Source organism: Barbus barbus (assembly GCF_936440315.1).
Source record: "Barbus barbus genome assembly, chromosome: 23".
NCBI classification, from domain to species: domain Eukaryota; kingdom Metazoa; phylum Chordata; class Actinopteri; order Cypriniformes; family Cyprinidae; genus Barbus; species Barbus barbus.
Genome location: NC_136751.1, coordinates 6,056,780 through 6,077,889, shown reverse-complemented (window position 1 = coordinate 6,077,889; position 21,110 = coordinate 6,056,780). Strand labels below are relative to the sequence as shown.

The following is a 21,110-nucleotide window of genomic DNA, read 5'->3' as shown; positions in this document are numbered from 1 at the left end:
AACCTACTAATGACCTTCAAATTAATTTGCCATGAGATTTCAGCCAGTGACATTTAAAAAAGCAAAACAGACATTTAATCGAGGCCCACTGGGCTCTTGTCGCACATCCTTACAAACAGATGGGAGGAAAAGTCAACTCCTAGTGCTTCAGTCTGCATTCACAGACACTGTTAGCAGTCATATGCTGAAAACCAAAGGTTAGAAGTGAGATCTTATATAACAAGAAATATAGAAGTATTTGAGCATTTGAAGAGTCAGTGACCATTAAAACTTTAAACTCTCACATGGAAGTTGATTTAATTTCAATATGAGTCCAATACTAACTTTAAAAATAATTATACACAGTAGTCTATATTAAATTATTTTCAAAGAAGTCTCATATGCTCTCGAACTCATATGCTCAAGGCTGCAAATAGAATTATTGTGAGCATTGCTCAAGTATGTACATTGGTTCAGTTTTTCTGCTTAACATTTTTTCATGGAACCATAGTCAATTTGTTTCCAGGACTCCTTGATAAATAAAAAGAACAGCATTTATTTGAAATACAAATCTTCTGAAAAAAATAAATAAATAAAATCAATTGCTCAATTTAATGTCTCCTTCCTGAATATAAATATTTTCAGCAAATTCATATTATAATGATTTTGATGACACTAAAAACCTGTTACATGGTTAACGGAAAGTTCCTGTAAAATTTACAGGGAAAACCGTAAACTGACGTTCCCAGAATTCCCTGCATTCCATTTCAAATTCTGTTTGAATTTGACGTTTTTTTCTTTGAAATAACTGTGTTTCTTCTTAGTTTTTTCTTATCGGTTATGTTTATTAGGGTTGTATGTTACATCTAATGTTGTTAAATTTATGTTTATAGCATATTTAATGAGTCTCACCATGAGGGTGTTTAGTGCTTGTGTGAATGACACTGTGCACCTTCTGTATATTCTATTGTTTAAAAGTTGTTTGTGATGGGCTTTGGCTCATCATGTGACTTTCTCATCATCACCTGCATTTGGTGGATATTAGTGTATTTCAAAGGAGCAAAACAGATTTCAGTACTTTAATAGGTTGGTGTATTAAGATTATATCAGTTAAAGAAATTACGGTATTTAATTGTAAATTTAAGTTAAAACCGTAAAACCTAAAACGTTGCTACCGTATTTTTTACGGTAGAATTCTGGTAACCACAGCTGCCAGTTTTTTTACCGTAACTTTTACGGAATTGTTTTTACAGTGTATACATTATTTATTTTATTTTTATTTTTAATTTTAATTTTAATTTTTTTTTAATTATCGGTGTCCTGTCCTGTTGCTGTCATTCTGTCGCACTGTGGAGCTACTGTCACTAAAACAAATTACTCGTATGTGCAAACATACCTGGCAATAAAGCTAATTCTGATTCTGATTCATACAACATAATGATGATCTTTTATTAGAGCATTTGAATACAATCTGAACTGCTCGTAACTTGCATCGCTTAAACACACACCCACCCACACACACAGTGACATTAATGTGCATGGAAGTGATTACCGGTTTTCACTGTTTGCCAGCCCAGAGAGACAGGGCTTCGTGCCTGTACATTGTAGGTGGTGATTGGACTGTGATTGTCAACTCCATGGCTCCATGACAACGTCGCCGTGGTATCTGTGATCTCCTCTACAATCACCACTCCAGGAGGTCCAGGAGGGCCTGGAAACAAACGCCACCACTGAGTCAAACTAAACTGAAGGATACATTTAACAGACTTTCAGACCTTCTTCCAGTGTTTAATAATAATAACATCTGGCCTTCTTTCCCCTGATAATCCACTGATTGTGTGGAACTTGTTTCTCAGTATTCATTAGAAATTTATCACTATAATTATCTACAGGTGCGTCAGTTAATGCACACTACTGGTCAACAATTTGAAATAATATAACGTATATCATATGTGACTCTGGACCACAAAACCAGTCTTAAGTCGCTGCGGTATATTTGTAGCAGTAGCCAAAAATACATTGTATGGGTCAAAATTATTGATTTTTCTTTTATGCCAAAATCATTAGGACATTAAGTAAAGATCATGTTCCATGAAGATATTTTGTAAATTTCCTACTGTAAATATATCAAAACTTAATTTTTGATTAGTAATATACATTGCTAAGAACTGAACTCGGTGTAATGAATGAGATGACAAGGAACGTTGTGTATGTGTATACATGTGGAATTCAATTCCACTCAATCTCTACAAAGAATTTCTTAAGCATGGAATGATTCTGGGTGACACTGATCTCTCGGCAAGGATTTCACACTGATTAAAGAACCCACTCTCTTTCCTCTTTATGTTTATTATGTGTAGTCTGCCAGCCCTCTTAGGCATGGCTGAATGGTGAAAGGTTTTTCTGTCTTAAACTGTTTTTATGCACATTTCTCTGCCTTCAGAAGTAAATGCAATCGTTGTGTGCAGAATCAGCAACTGGCTGAAGAGGAAACGGGTGTAACAGGGAGGCTGACAGCTGCTTCACCCAATGAAAGTCAATATTCTGCGTGGTTTGAAAAGAGATGTGTTAAAAGGTTGGACTGAAAGGTGCCTTTGCAGTCGAGGATATTAATATGCACGGTGCATCACCATGGCAGCAGCAGTAGGGTTCCTGTTTTACGTCTGGATGGAGACCACAAAAGGGTCTTCTCGTCTGAAAGGAATCAGCACACATGTGGAAGCACTCCGGCCAACATCATGAACACACGTGGCTGAAGGTCAGCTAGCGCAGACAACACATTTCTTTGTAGGCCGACGATGTTTGAGGCATAGATAATATAACGACTCTGCTTGTTTACAAGAGAATCATGCAATACTTCACGCAGCTGTGGGGAGAAACGGAAGTGAGGTTTTATAGAGGAATAACATTGATGAAACTTGTTAGTTAACAAGCTGTTCATTAAATAAGAAGCTGCAAGTTCTTGTAGGAGGAAATTATTTGTGATTATATAAAGTGCAGAAACACTTCGTAAAATGTAAAACAACATTCATAATTAGTTAGCATCCATAATGTGATCCGGCTCCAAAGAAAACTGTATATTTAGTTACTAATATTTATAATTCGTTAACATTAATATGTAGAAGGAAATAAAAGTCTTTATATAGCAGTGGTTCTCAACCTTCCTGTTTCAAAGGCCCTCTTTTATGTCAGTTTACATCTTGATTCTGTGTGCATTTTAATTAAGTTTTGATACATTTTTTGAAATTGAATTCATCTTTTGACCCCCTTGGATGTTTTCTGGGCCCCTCTGGTTGAAAACCAATTTTAGAGGCACATAAAGTTATTACATTTTTTTATGAATTACCATAAAAACACTTTTTTTGTATAATAATCAAGACTAGGGGTTTATTAAGGCAGTAAATGAGGACAATTTTGGTTTCTTGTCAGTTTTAACATTCTTTAAACATTATAGCCTATTTTGCATACTCATATAGTGGGTCCAATCAGCTGTAATTCCTTGCTAATAAATTATTTTTGGAAATATTTAGACAGGAGTGGGCAGTATGATTATTAGTTATTTTATAATAGCTAGTTTATATATATATACTATTGTGTGAATGTGTGGACATTAATTATATTTGATTTATTTGTCAAATGACAATTTTGAAATACTGTATATTCTAATAGTTGCAGTTGGTTACAATGAATTTGAATTTATTAATAGAAACAAAAAATAAAAAAAATAATGGAGGGTGGAACTTTCAACCATCAGGAAATGAAATGAATGAAAGTTAGTGTGTAATATTTACACAACCTTGGTAATGTCATTGGAAAAGAAAATATTTCTGAACTGGAGACTGTTGAGATGAAATATTCAGAAAACAAACACCTGTTTCTTTTGAATTATGCAGAGAGATAAATCATGAATCATTCCCAAATAAAACCAGGGAAATTTATTCAGAAAGTCAACAGGGTCAATTTTGATTTCATGTTATTTGTAAAATACTGTAATCACAGTTTTTCATTATGAACTGCAACTTACCAAAAGCTTGTTTTTGGCGTACTCACCTCTAACCAGCAGCTCAGCTTCTGCAAGCACACTGTCTGCACTCGTCTGAGCACGACAGCCGTATTTCCCAGCATGCTTCAGGAGGATGCTCCTGATCATCAGGTCTGCTGTGGAGGACTGCTAAATGGAGGAAAAGAGAGGAAGCACAAAGGAAAACAGAGAAGTGAGGGCAAGAGAGAAATAGAGCTCCATGCGAGGCTTGACACCTGAGCAATGGGCTGCTGCTACAGCCTCTATTGGCTTGTGTGGATTAAGAGATTCCTGTTCAGTTTAAGAGCACGCGCACCATTACTTTCCTCAATCTGCTCTTCTCTGGAAATGAGAAACGCCCCAGGCGAGACTGCAAATAATTCAAGGTCTACAGGCAGCTCTTTAGTACAGGGGCTGATTAAAATTACAGCACATGAATCAGACAGCTGGGTGCTGCACCACTGTCTGCCATGCACTGTCTCAACAAATATGTGCTACCTGTGAGGAATATTCTGCTTTAAAATAATAAATAAATAAATAAATAAATAAAATAGAAAAAGAAAGAAAGAAAGAAAGAAAGAAAGAAAGAAAGAAAGAAAGAGAAAGAAAGAAAGAAAATTATATTTGGAAAACACAAGAAAAAATACTTTTTAATTAAGTTATTTATTTTATTGTGACTATTTTCATGACGATTAAACATTTCCCCTCATTTATATTGTCAGTCGCTGTATAGCGTTTTTTTTTTTTTTACTTTTGAAAAACTAAAACTAGAGTACCCATATATATTGAAACAACCCATATATATTATAATATAAAATAATTTTGTAATTGCAAAATTAAAAGCTCTCTTCTAAAAGCTTCAATTAAAAGCTTCTTTTTCTATAAAAAGCCTACTAAAACTAAAATAAAATGTCTAAAACGTTATTAAAAAAAAAGATTTGTGCCACTAAGTTTTTTATGGACTAATCTGACAAATCCACAAGCTCTCTCTTTGTAACTTTTCCATGAAAAAAGAAAAAAAAAAACTATTAATATTTGAGTAAAGTCAGCCTACTCTGACAGTGTTTGCTGAGCAGACGTTTTCTGGGGTTCATGAGAACATCTTATGGTACAAGTGACTCTTCACTGAAAAACTACAACTACATGAGAACAACATGTAAAAATAAATTATTAATTTTACATGGCTAATGCAAACAGAAATGCTGACGCATCTCAAGGGTGGAATGAACACTAGCCAAGTCCCTAATTTATAAGCATCTGACTGACATTACACTTACCAACTTATTAATATAAATTATGAAATACTATCTGTACTAGGTCATTTTTAGACATATTTTGGCACTTCTTACAGCAGTGTGGGTTGTGTGTCATTCAGAATTTAACAGAATTCAGTTTATTTCCAGTATAAATCCTGAATTTGAATCCAATTTGAAATGAGGTAACAAACATGATCAAGAATTGTAATTTGAATTTAAAAATTACAAAGTAAAATTTTTAAATCTAATTTGCATGTTGATGTGGATGAAAGCATTGGCTATTTTTTTTTTGGCAAAAAGGGAACAATAAACAGAAGTTTTAATCAACTAATTTTACATGAATTACTCTCAAAACAACCCAAAACCCAGTTAGCTGCTGTGCCAATTAGCAATTAAACCCATTGTGGGCTAATCAAATATAAAATCTCCTAAACCCTGGCTAACACTGCACTTGAATATGTAACAGTGACAGTTAAGATCGCAGATTGTTGCTCAGTGCTGCTGTGAACGAACCAAATGATGTTGTCAGCCAGAGGGAAGACATCAATGTGCCTATAATCTGATAGTAAGAGGACACACAACGGTTTGAACTTAATTGTTTCAGTCATAGCTGGTACTGAGGAGAGATCCATCCCTATTAGGAGTTACTGTAGATGAATGCATGCATGAGATGAGGCAACTTCATGTCGGAGTAGTGAACTAGTAGTTTATATTATTGTCAAAACCAGCCAATCAAATTGGAGCTTTCCAGTTTAAGAAATATCTTTTTTTGTATGTATGATATGCAGATAGCCTGGGACTAACTTAGTCCTGAATGCTCTCAAAGAATGGGCCATGATGGTTGACTAGTTGTCCAGTACTCGACTAGTTTGTTAGTGAACTGATCGTTGATTGCAAATATGTAGTTTGCTCATGCAGGGAGACCTATAAAGTGACATCATTTCCTACTGCAAAATAATATATACAGTAACGGTCAAAGGTTTGAAATAATTAAAAACATTTAATTTCAAATGCAATATATTGCACAATATTGCTGTTTTTACTGTATTTCTGATCAAATACAGCCTTGTGAAATCACGTCAGTGAATGGTTTTGTGGTGGCAGAATGCCTGCTGTTGCGTTCTAATCAGGGAGTGTTTGTCAATCCCGCAGGAAGGGTGGAGGGTGTGTGGAGCTGCTGCTCCTCTGAGACTCTGATAAACATGATGGTGTGATTCACAGCAGGTCTTTCATCATGATGACATACGGTCCTGACTGACCTTTCACTGGATTGATTCTCACTCCAGTTAAAGCAGGATTTGGTGCAATGTGGCATTCCTAAAATAAGTAACTGAGACTCCATCTGTTTAGGAGCAACATACTGAAGATAGAGTTATGATACTGCTTTCAAAAAAACCATGAAAGCGGTAAAATACTAAAATACTGGAAAAGTACTTTTGCGGAAAAAGACAAAAAAAAAATGCTATCATTAAAATATCATTAAAATCTTTAACTTTGTTTCTGTGTGCGCTTTTTTGGCGTACAAAACAGTGTAGAGACATTAACACTTTTTTTTAACTCTGTTATTGTCAATACCAGTTTGCTGCGACAACCCTTCAGGCAATAATAAAAAAAAAAGTCAGTTAAAACAGACATATGGTTTTATAAAAGAGAGAGAGAGAGATAGAGAGAGTAGACAGTAGTGTTTGAACTGAAAAAAGGTGATATTATTTTCTGCCAACAACTGTACAACCAATGTCATCCAAATGAAGCATGTGCAAATAACTGATGAAACGTTAATACTGACAGTTACTATATATATATATATATATATACAAAAAAGTTGGTAACACTTTATTTTAGGGTCTCTTAACAAGTTGATTATTAGCATGCATATAACTAGAATATTAGCCATTTATTAGTTCAAATTAAACACATATAAATGCCTTATTCTACAAGACCTTATTCTACATCCCTAATCCTACCCAATACCTAAACTTAACAACTACCTTACTAACTATCAATAAGCAGCAAATTAGGAATTTATTGAGGGAAAAGTTGTAGTTAATAGTGAATAACTTTTCCCTATTCTAAAGTGTGACCAAAAAGTATTAGCAAAATTACAAAAAATGCACCTATACTGTTCTATACCTATGCATACAATTTACCAGTGTTGGGGAAAGTTACTTTTAAAAGTAATGCATTGCAATATTGCTTTACTTCGTAAAAAATAAACTAATTACGTTACTGTCAGACTTTGTTTCCCTGTGTCTTGTGTTTCCACGTGCTCCCTGTGTTTCCATGCCCATATTTGGTCTTCCCGTCCCAGTCCTCGTTTCATATCATTATCAGTTAATTAGTTTCCAGCCCTGTGTTGTTAATTATCTAGTTTAGTCTGCCCTTTTTAAGCCCTGCGTTTCCCTGTGTCTGTGTCCGGTCTGATCGTCTTCATGTGCTCGTCTGTGTCTCCAGTAATCCCTGAGTTTGGTAAATAAAGATCTAAGTTTATTGGAAAGAAGTTTCTCGTCTCCTCGTTCCTAGCTCCAGAGTGTCAGTGGAACGAGGAGGCGCAGTGGGATATGTTCCTGCATGGGCTGGCTGATCGCGTCCAGAAGGAGATCTATGCCCTGGACCTACCCCCCACACTCAATGGGCTTGTCGATCTGGCGTTGCGTGTAGACTCCCGGCTCTCTCGAGTCGAGCGGCGGAGGTTACCCGCTCGGCTTCCCGGGGAGACGTCTACACCACGAGCCAGCGGCAGGGACGCGGTCAGTCCCGTCTACGATCACGAGCCCATGCAGGTCGGGCGAGCTCGGCTTTCCCGGGAGGAGAAGGAGAGGCGGAGATCCCAGGGCTTGTGCCTGTACTGTGGCACGGCAGGACATTTCGCCCACAACTGTCCAGCAAAGGGGGCAAGCCCGACAGTAGGTCTGAGGCTACTGTCGGGTGGGATCTCCGCTGAGAAGACCTCATCGACATCTATACTCCTCCCGGTAAGACTACGATAGTCAGCCCACACTCAGGACTGTCACGCACTGCTGGATTCTGGGTCTGAGGGTAATTTCATGGACTCTGCTTTTGCACATAGGACTCAAGTTCCCCTTCGACCCCTCACACAGACCATCGCAGTTCACGCCCTCAATGGCCAAGCCCTTCCCATCATTTCCTTCACCACCGGACCCGTCACACTCATTGTATCTGGCAACCACTCTGAAACCATCTCCTTTTACATTCTGGACTCCCCCCTCGCACCCATTGTTTTAGGTCACCCCTGGCTCATCAAGCACAACCCCAGAATCGATTGGCAGCAGAGAACAGTATCGGAGTGGAGCAGTAAATGTTATGAGTCTTGTCTTATGTCTGCTTGTCCGTCTGTTTATGTTTCTACGTTTCAGGAGGAGGCAGTGGATTGGTCAAACGTGCCCACGGAGTATCACGACCTGAAGGAGGTGTTCAGTAAGTCTCGGGCTGCTTCTCTCCCTCCACATCGTCCCTATGACTGTGCTATAGAGTTACTGCCAGGTACGTCTCCGCCTAAGGGCAAGTTATATTCACTTTCTGTTCCAGAGAGAGAGGCTATGGAGAAATATATTTCTGATTCTCTAGCAGCAGGGTTCATCCGTCCCTCCTCTTCTCCAGCGGTTCTTTTTTGTGGGGAAGAAGGACGGGTCCCTGCGACCTTGTATTGATTACCGGAGACTGAACAACATCACGGTAAAGAATACTTATCCTTTGCCGTTAATGTCTTCAGCCTTCGAGAGATTGCAGGGAGCGTCTATTTTCACAAAATTGGATTTACGTAATGCTTATCATTTGGTCCGCATTAGGAAGGGGGATGAGTGGAAGACTGCTTTTAACACCCCTAGGGGGCACATTGAATACTTGGTCATGCCCTTCGGTCTGTCCAACTCCCCAGCGGTCTTCCAGGCACTCGTCAATGACGTGCTGCGAGATATGGTAGATCAGTTCATATATGTTTACCTGGATGACATACTGATTTTTTCTTCATCTCTCCAGGAACATGTGCAGCACGTCCGGCGAGTGCTTCAGAGGCTGCTAGAGAATGGGCTTTTTGTCAAGGCGGAGAAATGCGCTTTTCATGCACAGTCTGTTCCTTTTCTAGGGTACATTGTGTCGTCCGGGGGAGTGCGCATGGATCCTGACAAGGTTAAGGCTGTGGTGGAGTGGCCAAGTCCAGATTCCCGTAAGGCCCTACAGAGGTTTCTGGGCTTCGCCAACTTCTACCGGCGTTTTATTCGCAATTTCAGCCAACTAGCTGCGCCTCTGACCGCCTTGACCTCCCCCAGGACTACGTTCAGGTGGTCAGACGCAGCTGAGGCTGCGTTTGCCAAACTGAAGGGCCGCTTTGTTTCAGCCCCCATCTTAGTCACCCCTGATCCATCACGTCAGTTCGTGGTGGAGGTCGATGCGTCAGAGGTGGGGGTAGGTGCAGTGCTATCCCAGCGCTCTCCGGCGGACGACAGAATGCATCCATGCGCGTTTTTGTCCCATCGTTTGTCCCCTGCTGAGAGTAATTATGACATTGGTAACCGAGAGTTGTTGGCAGTCAAGTTAGCATTGGAGGAATGGCGTCACTGGTTAGAAGGGTCGGGGGTACCTTTTATCGTATGGACCGATCATAAAAACTTGGAATACATTAGAACTGCCAAAAGATTGAACTCCAGGCAGGCTCGGTGGGCACTTTTTTTCGGACGTTTTGATTTCACTTTCTCGTACCGCCCGGGTTCCAAGAACATCAAACCCGATTCCTTATCACGTATTTTTGACCGTTCCGATCGCCCGTCTACTCCCGAGTGCATTTTTCCAGAGACACTAATTGTCTCCACACTCACATGGGAGGTCGAATCGAAGGTCAAAACAGCCTTACAAGGGGTAACACCTCCGGTCGGCTGCCCACCGAACCGGTTATTTGTGCCGGAGGGATTACGGTCCAACGTTATTCAGTGGGGTCATTGTTCCAATGTGGCTTGTCATCCAGGAGTCAGTCGCACTACATCTTTAGTCAAGCAACGATTTTGGTGGCCACTTATGGCTCGTGATGTTCACAGTTTTGTTTTGGCTTGCTCAGTTTGTGCCACTGGTAAGACTTCCAATAGACCCCCAGATGGGCTCCTTCAACCGCTGCCGGTCCCTTCGAGACCCTGGTCCCATATCGCTCTAGATTTTGTCACCGCCCTCCCACCCTCTCAGGGCAACACGGTAGTTTTAACCGTGGTGGACCGATTCTCGAAGGCGGCCAACTTTATTCCCTTGCCCAAATTACCCTCAGCCAAGGAGACAGCGGTAACAGTCGTTGACCACGTCTTTCGGTTACATGGCCTCCCGACGGACGTGGTTTCCGACAGAGGTCACTAATTTGTGTCCAAATTTTGGCGAGAGTTTTGTAAGTTGCTGGGTGCTACTGTTAGTCTGTCCTCAGGGTTTCATCCCCAGAGCAATGGTCAAACTGAGAGAGCCAACCAGGATTTGGAGAGAACGTTGCGATGTCTGGTCTCCAAGAATCCTTCCTCATGGAGCCAACAACTGTCAATGGTGGAGTACGCCCACAATTCGTTACCAGTGTCATCTACGGGCCTGTCTCCGTTTGAATGCAGTATAGGTTACCAGCCACCAATTTTTCCTAGTCTGGAATCCGAAGTTGCGGTTCCCTCCGCCCACGCCTTTGTCCAGAGGTGTCATCGCACTTGGACTAGAGCCCGCGAGACTCTACTCCAGGTGGGAGCGCGCACCAAGGCCAAGGCCGATCGCCACCGGTCTAGACCTCCCGTATACGTCGTCGGTTCCAAAGTGTGGCTTTCTACTAAGAACATTCCTCTCCGCTCCGTGTCTAATAAACTTGCTCCTAAATTCATTGGCCCGTTCGCTGTCACCAAGATCATTAGTCCGGTGACAGTCCGCCTCAAACTCCCTCCAGTGTACAGGAGGATTCATCCCGTTTTCCATGTGTCCAAAATTAAACCCGTGTTTTATGCACGCATAAATCCGCCAGCCCCGGTTCCCCCACCGCCGCGACTCGTAGAAGGGGAACCCGCTTATTCGGTCAATCGTATTCTGGACTCTAGGCGGAGGGGACGCGGATTCCAGTACTTGGTGGACTGGGAAGGTTACGGTCCGGAGGAGAGAAGTTGGGTACCTGCTAGAGACATTCTGGATCACTCCCTTATTGATGATTACAATCGACAGGTAAGGGAGTCTGGGAACGCCAGGAGGCGTTCCTAGGAGGGAGGGTACTGTCACGGTTCATGAATTCACTGGTTTCTTCATGTCCCGTGCATTGTTGTTCTCTGTGTGTGTGTGTGTATGTGTGAGTGGGCGTCGCCGCTCAGTGCTCATCAGCGCGCCAGCTGATCTCATTCCCCGCACCAGCTGCTGCCAATCCACTCACCTATAAAGTCTCACCGCACTCTCCTGTCTTTGTCAGATCGTTGTTTGATGTCCTCCGTATCGTGCTTCGTGTGTCGTCTGCTTCATTGTTCCTGGTCCTCGTCTGTCTGGAGTCTTCGTGGTTTTCGTCATCTGGATATTCACCGTCACTGGATTCACCGTCACCACTCATCATCAGCACGCTGTCCATCTTGTCCCTGCGTCACCATCCCATCCGAGAGACTGTGCTGTATTCATGTCATCTGACTAATAAACATCTTGTTTCACCTGCATCTCTGCTTCCTCCTTCCTGTCGTGACAGTGGTAAGCCCTCTGGCAGAGAGTACGGCAAGCCCTCCAGTTGAAACTCTCTACAAACCAGTGCCTGCTCCTCGCAAGTGCCCTCCAGTGCTGCTCCTCACAAGTGCCCTCAGTGTCTGCTCCTCGCAAGCGCCATCCAGTGCCAGCTCCTCGCATGAGCCCTCCTATGAATCCACTGATCCTGTCCAGCCCTCCTGCGTCTCATACGTCTCCACTGGTCCCATACAGCTCTCCGTTGACACCGCTGGTTCCGTTCAGCTCTGCACTTCCAGAGCGCCCCAAGAGTCCGCGCTGCCCGAACGCCCCCAAGAGTCCGCGCTGCCCGAGCGCCCCCAAGAGTCCGCGCTTCCCGAGCGCCCCCAAGAGTCTGCGCTTCCCAAGCGCCCCCAAGAGTCCGTGCTTCCCGAGCGCCCCCAAGTGTCTGCGTTTCAAGAGCAGCCCCAAGTACCAGATCGAGCCCCTACTTCCCCCAAGGATTTTTTTGGGGGGGGTAGTAGGGCTCCTGCCGAAGAGGCTGAGGCCGCCCGAGCTCCCTGCTCCGCCATGGCTGCCCAAGCGGAACGGGCGCTGCTCTGAAGGCAGGTAGCCCTGCCCCCTGATACCTGGAGGCCTCCAGAGCGCCCAACCCCCCTCCCCGTTGGATGGTATATGGAGGGGGGCGTGATGTCAGACTTTGTTTCCCTGTGTCTTGTTTCCACGTGCTCCCTGTGTTTCCATGCCCATATTTGGTTTTCCCGTCCCGGTCCTCGTTTCATGTCTTCATCAGTTAATTAGTCCCCAACCCTGTGCTGTTAATTATCTAGTTTAGTCTGCCCTTTTTAAGCCCTGCGTTTCCCTGTGTCTGTGTCCGGTCTGATCGTCTTCATGTGTTCATCTGTGTCTCGAGTAAGGGCTTGATTGTTTTTAATATACGTAGTTCTATTTAGAGCAAATGTAAAAGCCCTTTCACACCAAAAACTGTAATGAATAAATCTCAGGCTCAAGGAAAAGTTAATTCACGTCTGTACAGTAGAACACAGGAGAAGAAGGTTCAACACTCTTCAACAATAAAAAAAAAACAATGACGCACAATTGTTAGTTTATGTAAAGTCATTTTTGCTTATTAGTATGGTTGAACTGGATTATCAAAGGTTAGCAGCAAAATACATTGTTTAATAAAATGGGATTAGATACATTTGTGTTATTTAACATATTTAATTATTGCAGGTTTGTCATATTCTGAGTTTGCATTTCACTGTTTTAGTTCAATTTGATGTATACTAAATCTGTTATTTGCAAGTGGGGTGAATTAATACGCATTCACATTTAGTCTAGAACAGTAACATCATGTTTATACAGCGCTCACAACACCTCTGTACTTCCGATTTCTCTCAATATGGGGACAAGAATCAATAAATGGGAAACAAAGTAACTGGCGTTACTTTTTTGAAAATTAAACAGTAATGCGTTACTTTATTAGTTACTTGAAAAAAGTAATCTGATTACATAACTTGATTTACTTGTAATGCGTTACCCACAACACTGCAATTTACTGCAGTTAATAGGTAAAATTATCACTAGTGGCCACAAATTATGATTGTGGGGCAGATTAACAAAGGTTTATTTTTGCATGACTCCTCAAACAATACTATATTCTCACTTTTAGTATAGTGCATTTATAAACCAGTACATTTTGATGGTTTTTCTGATGTAGTAAACTTGCTTGGTAGCTCACCTGGTATAACACTGCACTTGTTCAGTGAAAGTCCAGTGAAATACACATTATGATAAAAGAGGTCAAAGACTTAAAGAGCAAATATAAATGAAATAGAAGTGATAGGGTTTGGTTTTGACACAAATTTCATGATTCAATTAAATTCTCATTCACAAGCTTGTGATTCAATTTGACTACCAATTCGATTTGATTTTATTCAATATCGATTAATTTGTATATATATCAGGTACAGTACATGCCAAATTTTCTGAAGGAAAAAAAATCTCTCAACTAATGCTGTAAAATATGAGAGTCAGTTGGTACTACATTACTATAAAATTGAAGGTTAAAATGGACTGATTTGTAGGCTATACAACTGCTAAAATTATAATTAATGACGTTTTTAAAATAATAAAGTTACAATTAAATAATAATATTTCTACTTCAATTAGTTTTTTGTGTTTTCTTTTTTTAATATAAACATTTAAATGGTGGTTGTCATAAACACTACAGTTTATTTTTCTGACTAATAAGTTTGTCACCGAACATGTTTTTTTTTTTCTGAGGTGAATGTCACGTTACATGCATATTGTTTACAAGCCATTATATTGACGTCTTTGCTGAGCTGAAACACTGATTGAGCGATTACATGAGACAGGATACTTTTAACTTACCTTCGGATGTTTATTCATGTTTGTTGAACTGAGGCGATACAGCAATCTGTCACTTCACATTGAACAGTGCCAAAATGGCATTTATTGTTTACTACAATACAATTGAGGGAATTTGAAATGGTTTCATATTAAAAGTACCAAAGCACAAAGCTTATTGTGATTAATTGGTTGGGAAGTGCCCTTCAGTGTTCCGTCCATTAATTGAAAACAGGCTAGACTAATCGATTCTTGGGATTTACGAATTGATATCGTTCCATAAAAATGAGAATAGATTAATATTAAGATCTCAATATTTTTTTCCCCTAGCCCTAATAAGTGATGTATTGAAAAAAGTTTACTGTTTGAATGTTAAAAAAAATGTATAGCTATTTTTAAAATCTGCCAAGTCAGGTCAATGCCAATAATTTACAAAACACTAATACTGACTGATACCAATATACCACCGATAAATCATTTATTAATGATGTATTGCATATTCTTTAAAAATATCATAGTGCAAGTGACATCCAGATGACCACCAAACAGACGCAAAGTTCATTACCAGTATATGTCACCTACAGCATCAGCACAAGTACACAGAGGCACATCTGTGGTGAAGGCGCTTACTGTTTGAATGTACTCAAAGTGACCGCCCTCCTGCTGGGTGTTGAGCGGTTGGTTGTTGAGCAGCCAGAGGAAGGACACGTCCAGCGAGGGGTCATGAGTGACTTTACAGCTGAGCACCACGCTCTCTCCCACTGTCACCTCCACCCGGATGGGGCTCAACTCCACCCGCATGGGCTCTGAAACATGAACATCATTCAGTCATCTGCAGCTATGTCAGAAACTCTGGATTCAGTTACTATTTGGAAAACAAATGAATGATTAAACTATGGTAAAATTCATAATTGTAAATTCGTAAGGGGAAAATGGGAAAATGGTTTCTAACATCAAGTTTATCCTCTAGTAGTATATCAAACCTTGACAAACAGAACATATGCAACAGCTGGTCAGCTTACTAAATTGTTCCTACATAAATTGCTGCAGTAAATTGTATTGTATTATTTATTAAAACAATATTATTTTATTGTTTTATTTACAGTTTGTGTTTTACGAATGGCATCTGATGTCCGTATGCAGTGTCATCAAAGAGCAAAAATTTGAAGAGTTAAAGACAATGGATTTCAAAACGAATCATATTTATAGATATTTATTGCCATTAAGTAAGCATTATTCTAGAGAGTGAGAGAGAGAGAGAGAGAGAGAGAGAGAGAGAGGGAGGGATTTAATTAAATAATTTGTTAATTTCAACATCTGCTAATACTTTTTAGTAATTAAAACCATAAGTTGTATCTGTTATTTAATGGACCCGAGCAATGAACAGTTGTATTTTTTTTAGCTAACATTAATAAGATTTATAAAAACTATAATAAATACATTTCTCATTATTAGTAAATGTTAGTTAATGCATTAACTAACAGAACAAATAGGGTTTAAAACATGTTGAGCTTGACCAGGTAGTAGAAAACTCCTTTGACTGGATAACATTTGTAGTGTCAACGCTCAAATGGATGAATGTGTTCAAATAGCCTCAAAAGGCCACCTACTCTCTGCCCACTAACATAATATGGGAGCATTATCACGTGTTTTTTGAGAAAGCGCACAAAAACAATCAATTCCAATATTGATATATTGTGCCAAAACGCATTTTTATACAAGATGCAAACAGCACCTCAGACGCATGTACAGTACAATGTGTTATGAAATAGCAATTTTGCATGTAACATGTATTTTGTATCTCAAGGGCTCCTTTCAACAAATACTCACATACGCTAACAGTGATAAAATCAAGACAACCTGTCCCATGCCTTTTAGTTATTATCTGTTTTCTTGGTAAAGACAACCTCCCCAACAATAGCTGTCCTAGGAGACAGTAGATGCTCTTGTGAGCAGATTCTTGAGCGGGCAAAACAAACATCTTCACGCCTGATAAGCCGCAATGAACTCCTCTTCCATCCGGCTCAGTCAGGCGGTGCTCTGTTTGCTCTAGTGTGGTTAACCACGGGATGGGACCGACGGGATGAGGGCTGGAGGTTGATGAGGGTCTCTTACCTTTCACCAGAAGCACGGTCGTCAACTCCGCTGAACCGAACTGGTTTTCCGCACAGCATATGTAGCTTCCCTCATCCGAGCGGCTGGAGTTAATGATGCGGAGGGAGTTATTCCGAAGCAACATGATCCTGTTAAAAATGGAGGATGTAATTCATGTTCCACAGAAAACATTTCTCTACTTCTTCAGAAGGTGAAATAATAAAAATAATGAAAAACTAATCAGCATGTACCTGTAATAAGAAACTGTAACATTTATGTCTAAATAACTAATCAAATATACCGAAAGTACTACAGTATTACCACATTTTAACACCTTGGTACTAAACATGGTAACCATTCAGACCAAAACATAAAGAAAAAGATTATTTGATTAAAAAGTTTAAAAGTGTGCACCAAAAAAATCCTTTTTGGGTCCCACTTTATATTAGTTGGCCCTCATTATTTTACAGGTAACACTTTATTTGGTAACACTTTATTTTGAGGTTTCATAATACAGAATAATTACCTAATTAAATATTTAGTAGTAGCCGTAGTACTTACATGGAAAAAAAGTACTTACCATGTAACTAAGTTATGGAACAGCCTGTAATTACAGTTTGCAAAAAATATAGACGTAATGGGCAGCTACTGTTACACATATGTAACAGGCCGAGTCTGTTACACAGCTACTTGTAGACTTAAGTACAATCTTGATACACTTTATTTTAAGTAGCTTATGCCTGTGTAATATTCTGTAATTTTAATGTAATTAGAAAGGTATTACATGTATTTAGGATGTGTACTAGTGGGATAAATCAAACTAAAGTGCAGCTGGATAAGTTGTACAGTATAGATACACATGAAGTACACTTAAGTACAATCTTGATACACTTTATTTTAAGTAGCTTATGTTTGTGTACTTAAATTTATAACTACATTGTATAAAGTCTGAAACACATATAACAATCTTTTTGGTTACATAAGTAGCTGTGTAACAGACTCGGTCTGTTACATATGTGTAACAGTAGCTGCCTATTACGTCTACATAAATACAAACTGTAAGTACATTCTGTTCCATAACTTAGTTATATGGTAAGTACATTTTATTTCATGTAAGTACAATGGCTACTACTAAGTACTTAAATAAGTAATTACTCTGTATTATGGACACCTTAAAATAAAGTGTTACCAAAAATATACCTGCATGTAATTACATCTGTGATTAATTTCTTTTCACTTGCCTTACATCGTCCTTAACCCACCCTTAAACCTACCCATACCACCAAACCTGTCGCTAACCTTACCCAAATCCCACCTCAGTAGCAGGAAAGGTGTTTGGCAATAAAATATGAACACAATAAGTACATTGTAGTTATTTTTTGATGTAAGTAAATAGTAGTTAAGGCCGCCTAATATAAAAAGTGGGACCCCTTTTTGTCTTTTAGTGTTCTGAAGTTCTGAGTAATTGTAAATATGTCATAAGCACAAACACAAACATGAAAAGGGTTTTGTGTATTTTTTAAATTAACATTTAAAAGATTCAGGTTTTTGAAAAGCATACAAAATGTCAGAACTTGATCTCGGAATGAACCGCCGAATCATCGTCCTACTTGCACTCTTCGAACAAGTCTTGTCCTTCATTCTCATTTTAACATCTAGATTTAAAGATAATATTGCCAATAGACTCATTTAAAATGTTAATTGACTGATAGTATCTTTTGGTGAGGATTAGTACATTGATGGCTATCAAAAGACAATAAACCATTCAAAGCAATGAAAGGGTTGCTAATTATAATAGTTAGAAGATGTAAGTGTAGGGATAATATCCATTTATATAATTTAGCTTATGCTTAAGTCACAAGCGGGTCTTAAAGTGAAATAGCTACTGTTGGTAAGGACAGAATGCTCTGATGATTAATATGCTCACCCAAGTATACGGTACGTCAAATGGCCTTAATCGGAATACTGTTAATTTGAGTGGAAGTCAAGATGAGATATACTCCTAATGACATTTCATTCTTTCTGAAAACAAGAGAGAGCAGGAAGGAAAATTTAATTTAATAGAGATAACTAGAGTCTCGCTTTAATCTTATCGTACGCTCTCATTCACTGTTCTGAGAGTAGTTTCAGAGAGCACCTCTGTGCTGCCCCCGTATAATGAATTAACTTCAGACAAAGACAGAAGTCATTTCTTGTCTGAGGTCCAGGAAAATACAATGGAGAGATAAAAAAAAAATGACAGTGTCTCGCTCTAAAGAGACCACCTGAGAACTCGAGCATATGAGCAACAGGCTCTCAGTTATATTATAGCTCTTAAAAAGCCATCACTTGAAGTGGCACAAAGTGAATGCACTAAAAAGTTGTTATCTCAAACTCAGACCTCTTTAAGTATGGTTAAAAAAAACACTGCATTCATACTGTACATGTGGATTCACATCTTATTTTTGGTCCAGTTTAGTCAAGATTGGGTCTCAGTCCACTTTGTAAACCTTTTCAGATCTACTTAACACCATTTGTACTTCCTTTTTCTCTGGAAAGAATCAACATTTGTGACCCTGGACGACAAAAGCAGTCATAAGTAGCACAGGTATATTTGTAGCAATAGCCAACAATACATTGTATGAGTCAAAATGATCAATTTTTCTTTAATGCCAAAAACCATTAGGACATTAAGTAAAGTTCATGTTCCATGAAGATATTTTATACATTCCTTACCGTAAATATATCAAAACTTAATTTTTGATTAGTAATATGCATTGCTAAGGACTTGGACAACAACTTTATAGGCAAAAAAAAGACCCTTATGACTGGTTTTGTGGTCCAGGGTCACATTGTAAGCCATACGTTTTCCAAACTGCTATTAGACTGCTGGAAAACCAACACTGAATCTGGGTTATTATTGTTAAAACTAGTTATTTGAAAATAAAAAGTTATTTGAAATAAACATGAACTGAAGTAAAAAATATTAAATTGTAAAAAAGTAAATATTTGATTACATATAACTTGAAGTACTAAAATTACTAAAGACATATATGTATATACAAAAATGAATCAAATTTTAACAAATATTTAAATGATGGAAAATATAATAATAAAAACTAATTGAAAGTATAAAATTGTTTTTGCATATAAATGATACTAAAACACTGGCCTAGGCAACCTTCAGATATGGGTGTATATTCCAGTATCCCCCCCGCCCGTGCTTTGATTAGCAGAGGTGTGACAATGAATATTTACATAGCAATCATTTTATTAAAATTCAATTTCTGCCTAAAACTAACAGTCTTGACGAAAGGGAGCCATCAGTCTAATTTCTTTCCCATTAATTTGTCTCATAATGTTTGGCTTTCATATTTACAGCATAAAGCACCCTGATCCAGCAGACGCTGATGAGAATTGGCAGGCAGAAACTCACAGAGGCGTGACAAAGTGAAACCCGTACATGGAAAATTCATAAGGAGAAATCAACTAAGAGACGTTCCTTCAAGTAGGAGAAAGCGAGAACCTACATTCGACAAGGACGTTGAGCCAGAAAGGACGAGCGGCGGAGACCGGTGGGTATAAGCAATATGCAAATTAGCCTTCGTGATGAAAGTAGTAAAAATGAAATGTCCCCTTAGAGCCACCTAAAATATATTTTAGGCCACTTGATGCAAAGAACCCGCTCAACTCCGGAGAAACATCTTTGAAAACGCAGTGAGTGCGAAACATTCACACGCTGTACAGGAACGGCTGGATAAACACCACGGAACATAATCACAGGCTTGTTTACAATGGACCGATTTTCCATTTCCCTGACTAGGGCTTCTTTGGAGATGCTAGTGAAGGATTGACCGCGGGGTTTTGAGAATGGCTGCCCGTATTTTCGAACTAATGGGATTAATACTTTTCATTTGGAATACAAAACCCTTGACCATTAGCGGAAATCCATGTTAATTACGAACCTTCATTAACTCCACACAGCTGTCAATGCCAGATAAACGCAGGGCAGCTTCGATCACACCCCTGCTCCTCTCACGATTGAGCTTCTCTTCATCTAGAGACGTCTTCCTTGGATACAGCTAATGTCAGAAAATCCTTTCACTAAAGTCACCCGTGTCCAAATACGTCTGTAAAATTCATTTCAACGATCATCTGACTGAAAATCGATTTTAACTACACAGTTGAAGTGGGAAAAGAGCAGCTCCTTTATCATTCATACAATGTAGTGTGCAGAAACAAGCGATGCGATTCTCTCTTGGATCTTCTACGTTAAACTGTTGCTCATGCACCATTTCATTATATATCTTTTCATAACATTGGTAGCGCTGATCTGATTATTTGAAATCTGATTACTTTGGAGCTTCCTAAGGGTTGCTTCACTACTGTTTATTCTTAAGGTTTGGGATTTGAACAGACTCTACACTTCAGCAAATAACTCATCCGGCACTGTTTGTGCCAAAGACATGAATGATGCTTCTCGTTGAGCAGGGGTGTATTACTTTTATAAGCGGCCTGACTTATTTCAATCTGATGGATGATAAAACTGGAGGGAAAAAATCTTCAACAATAACACTGAAGAAGGAACACAAGCCATATCGAAGCACTAGAACAAAAGAACATTTCGGGGTGGACTTTTTTGACTTAAGCCAGAAAGCAACCACCTGGCCTGTGTAATGTAGCTGACATTAAAAATATGAGGAAGATGATGTAGAGAGCCCAGGTGCAGTTTTATTTAACAGTGATAATCCATA

The 21,110-nt window shown here is 39.4% G+C and overlaps 1 protein-coding gene across 1 annotated transcript in view; it reads right to left on the bottom strand.

Annotated features, from left to right (window-relative positions):
* The window catches only part of cntn5 (contactin 5), a gene marked incomplete at its 5' end in the record, with an annotated part of 143,570 nt that overhangs the window by 40,603 nt on the left and 81,857 nt on the right, over window positions 1-21,110 (bottom strand). Inside the window, 4 exons of the mRNA XM_079373669.1 lie at window positions 1,532-1,690; window positions 4,030-4,150; window positions 14,914-15,089; window positions 16,399-16,526. Of these exons, the coding sequence (XP_079229795.1) occupies window positions 1,532-1,690; window positions 4,030-4,150; window positions 14,914-15,089; window positions 16,399-16,526 (584 nt within the window). The remainder of the gene's footprint in view (window positions 1-1,531; window positions 1,691-4,029; window positions 4,151-14,913; window positions 15,090-16,398; window positions 16,527-21,110) is intronic.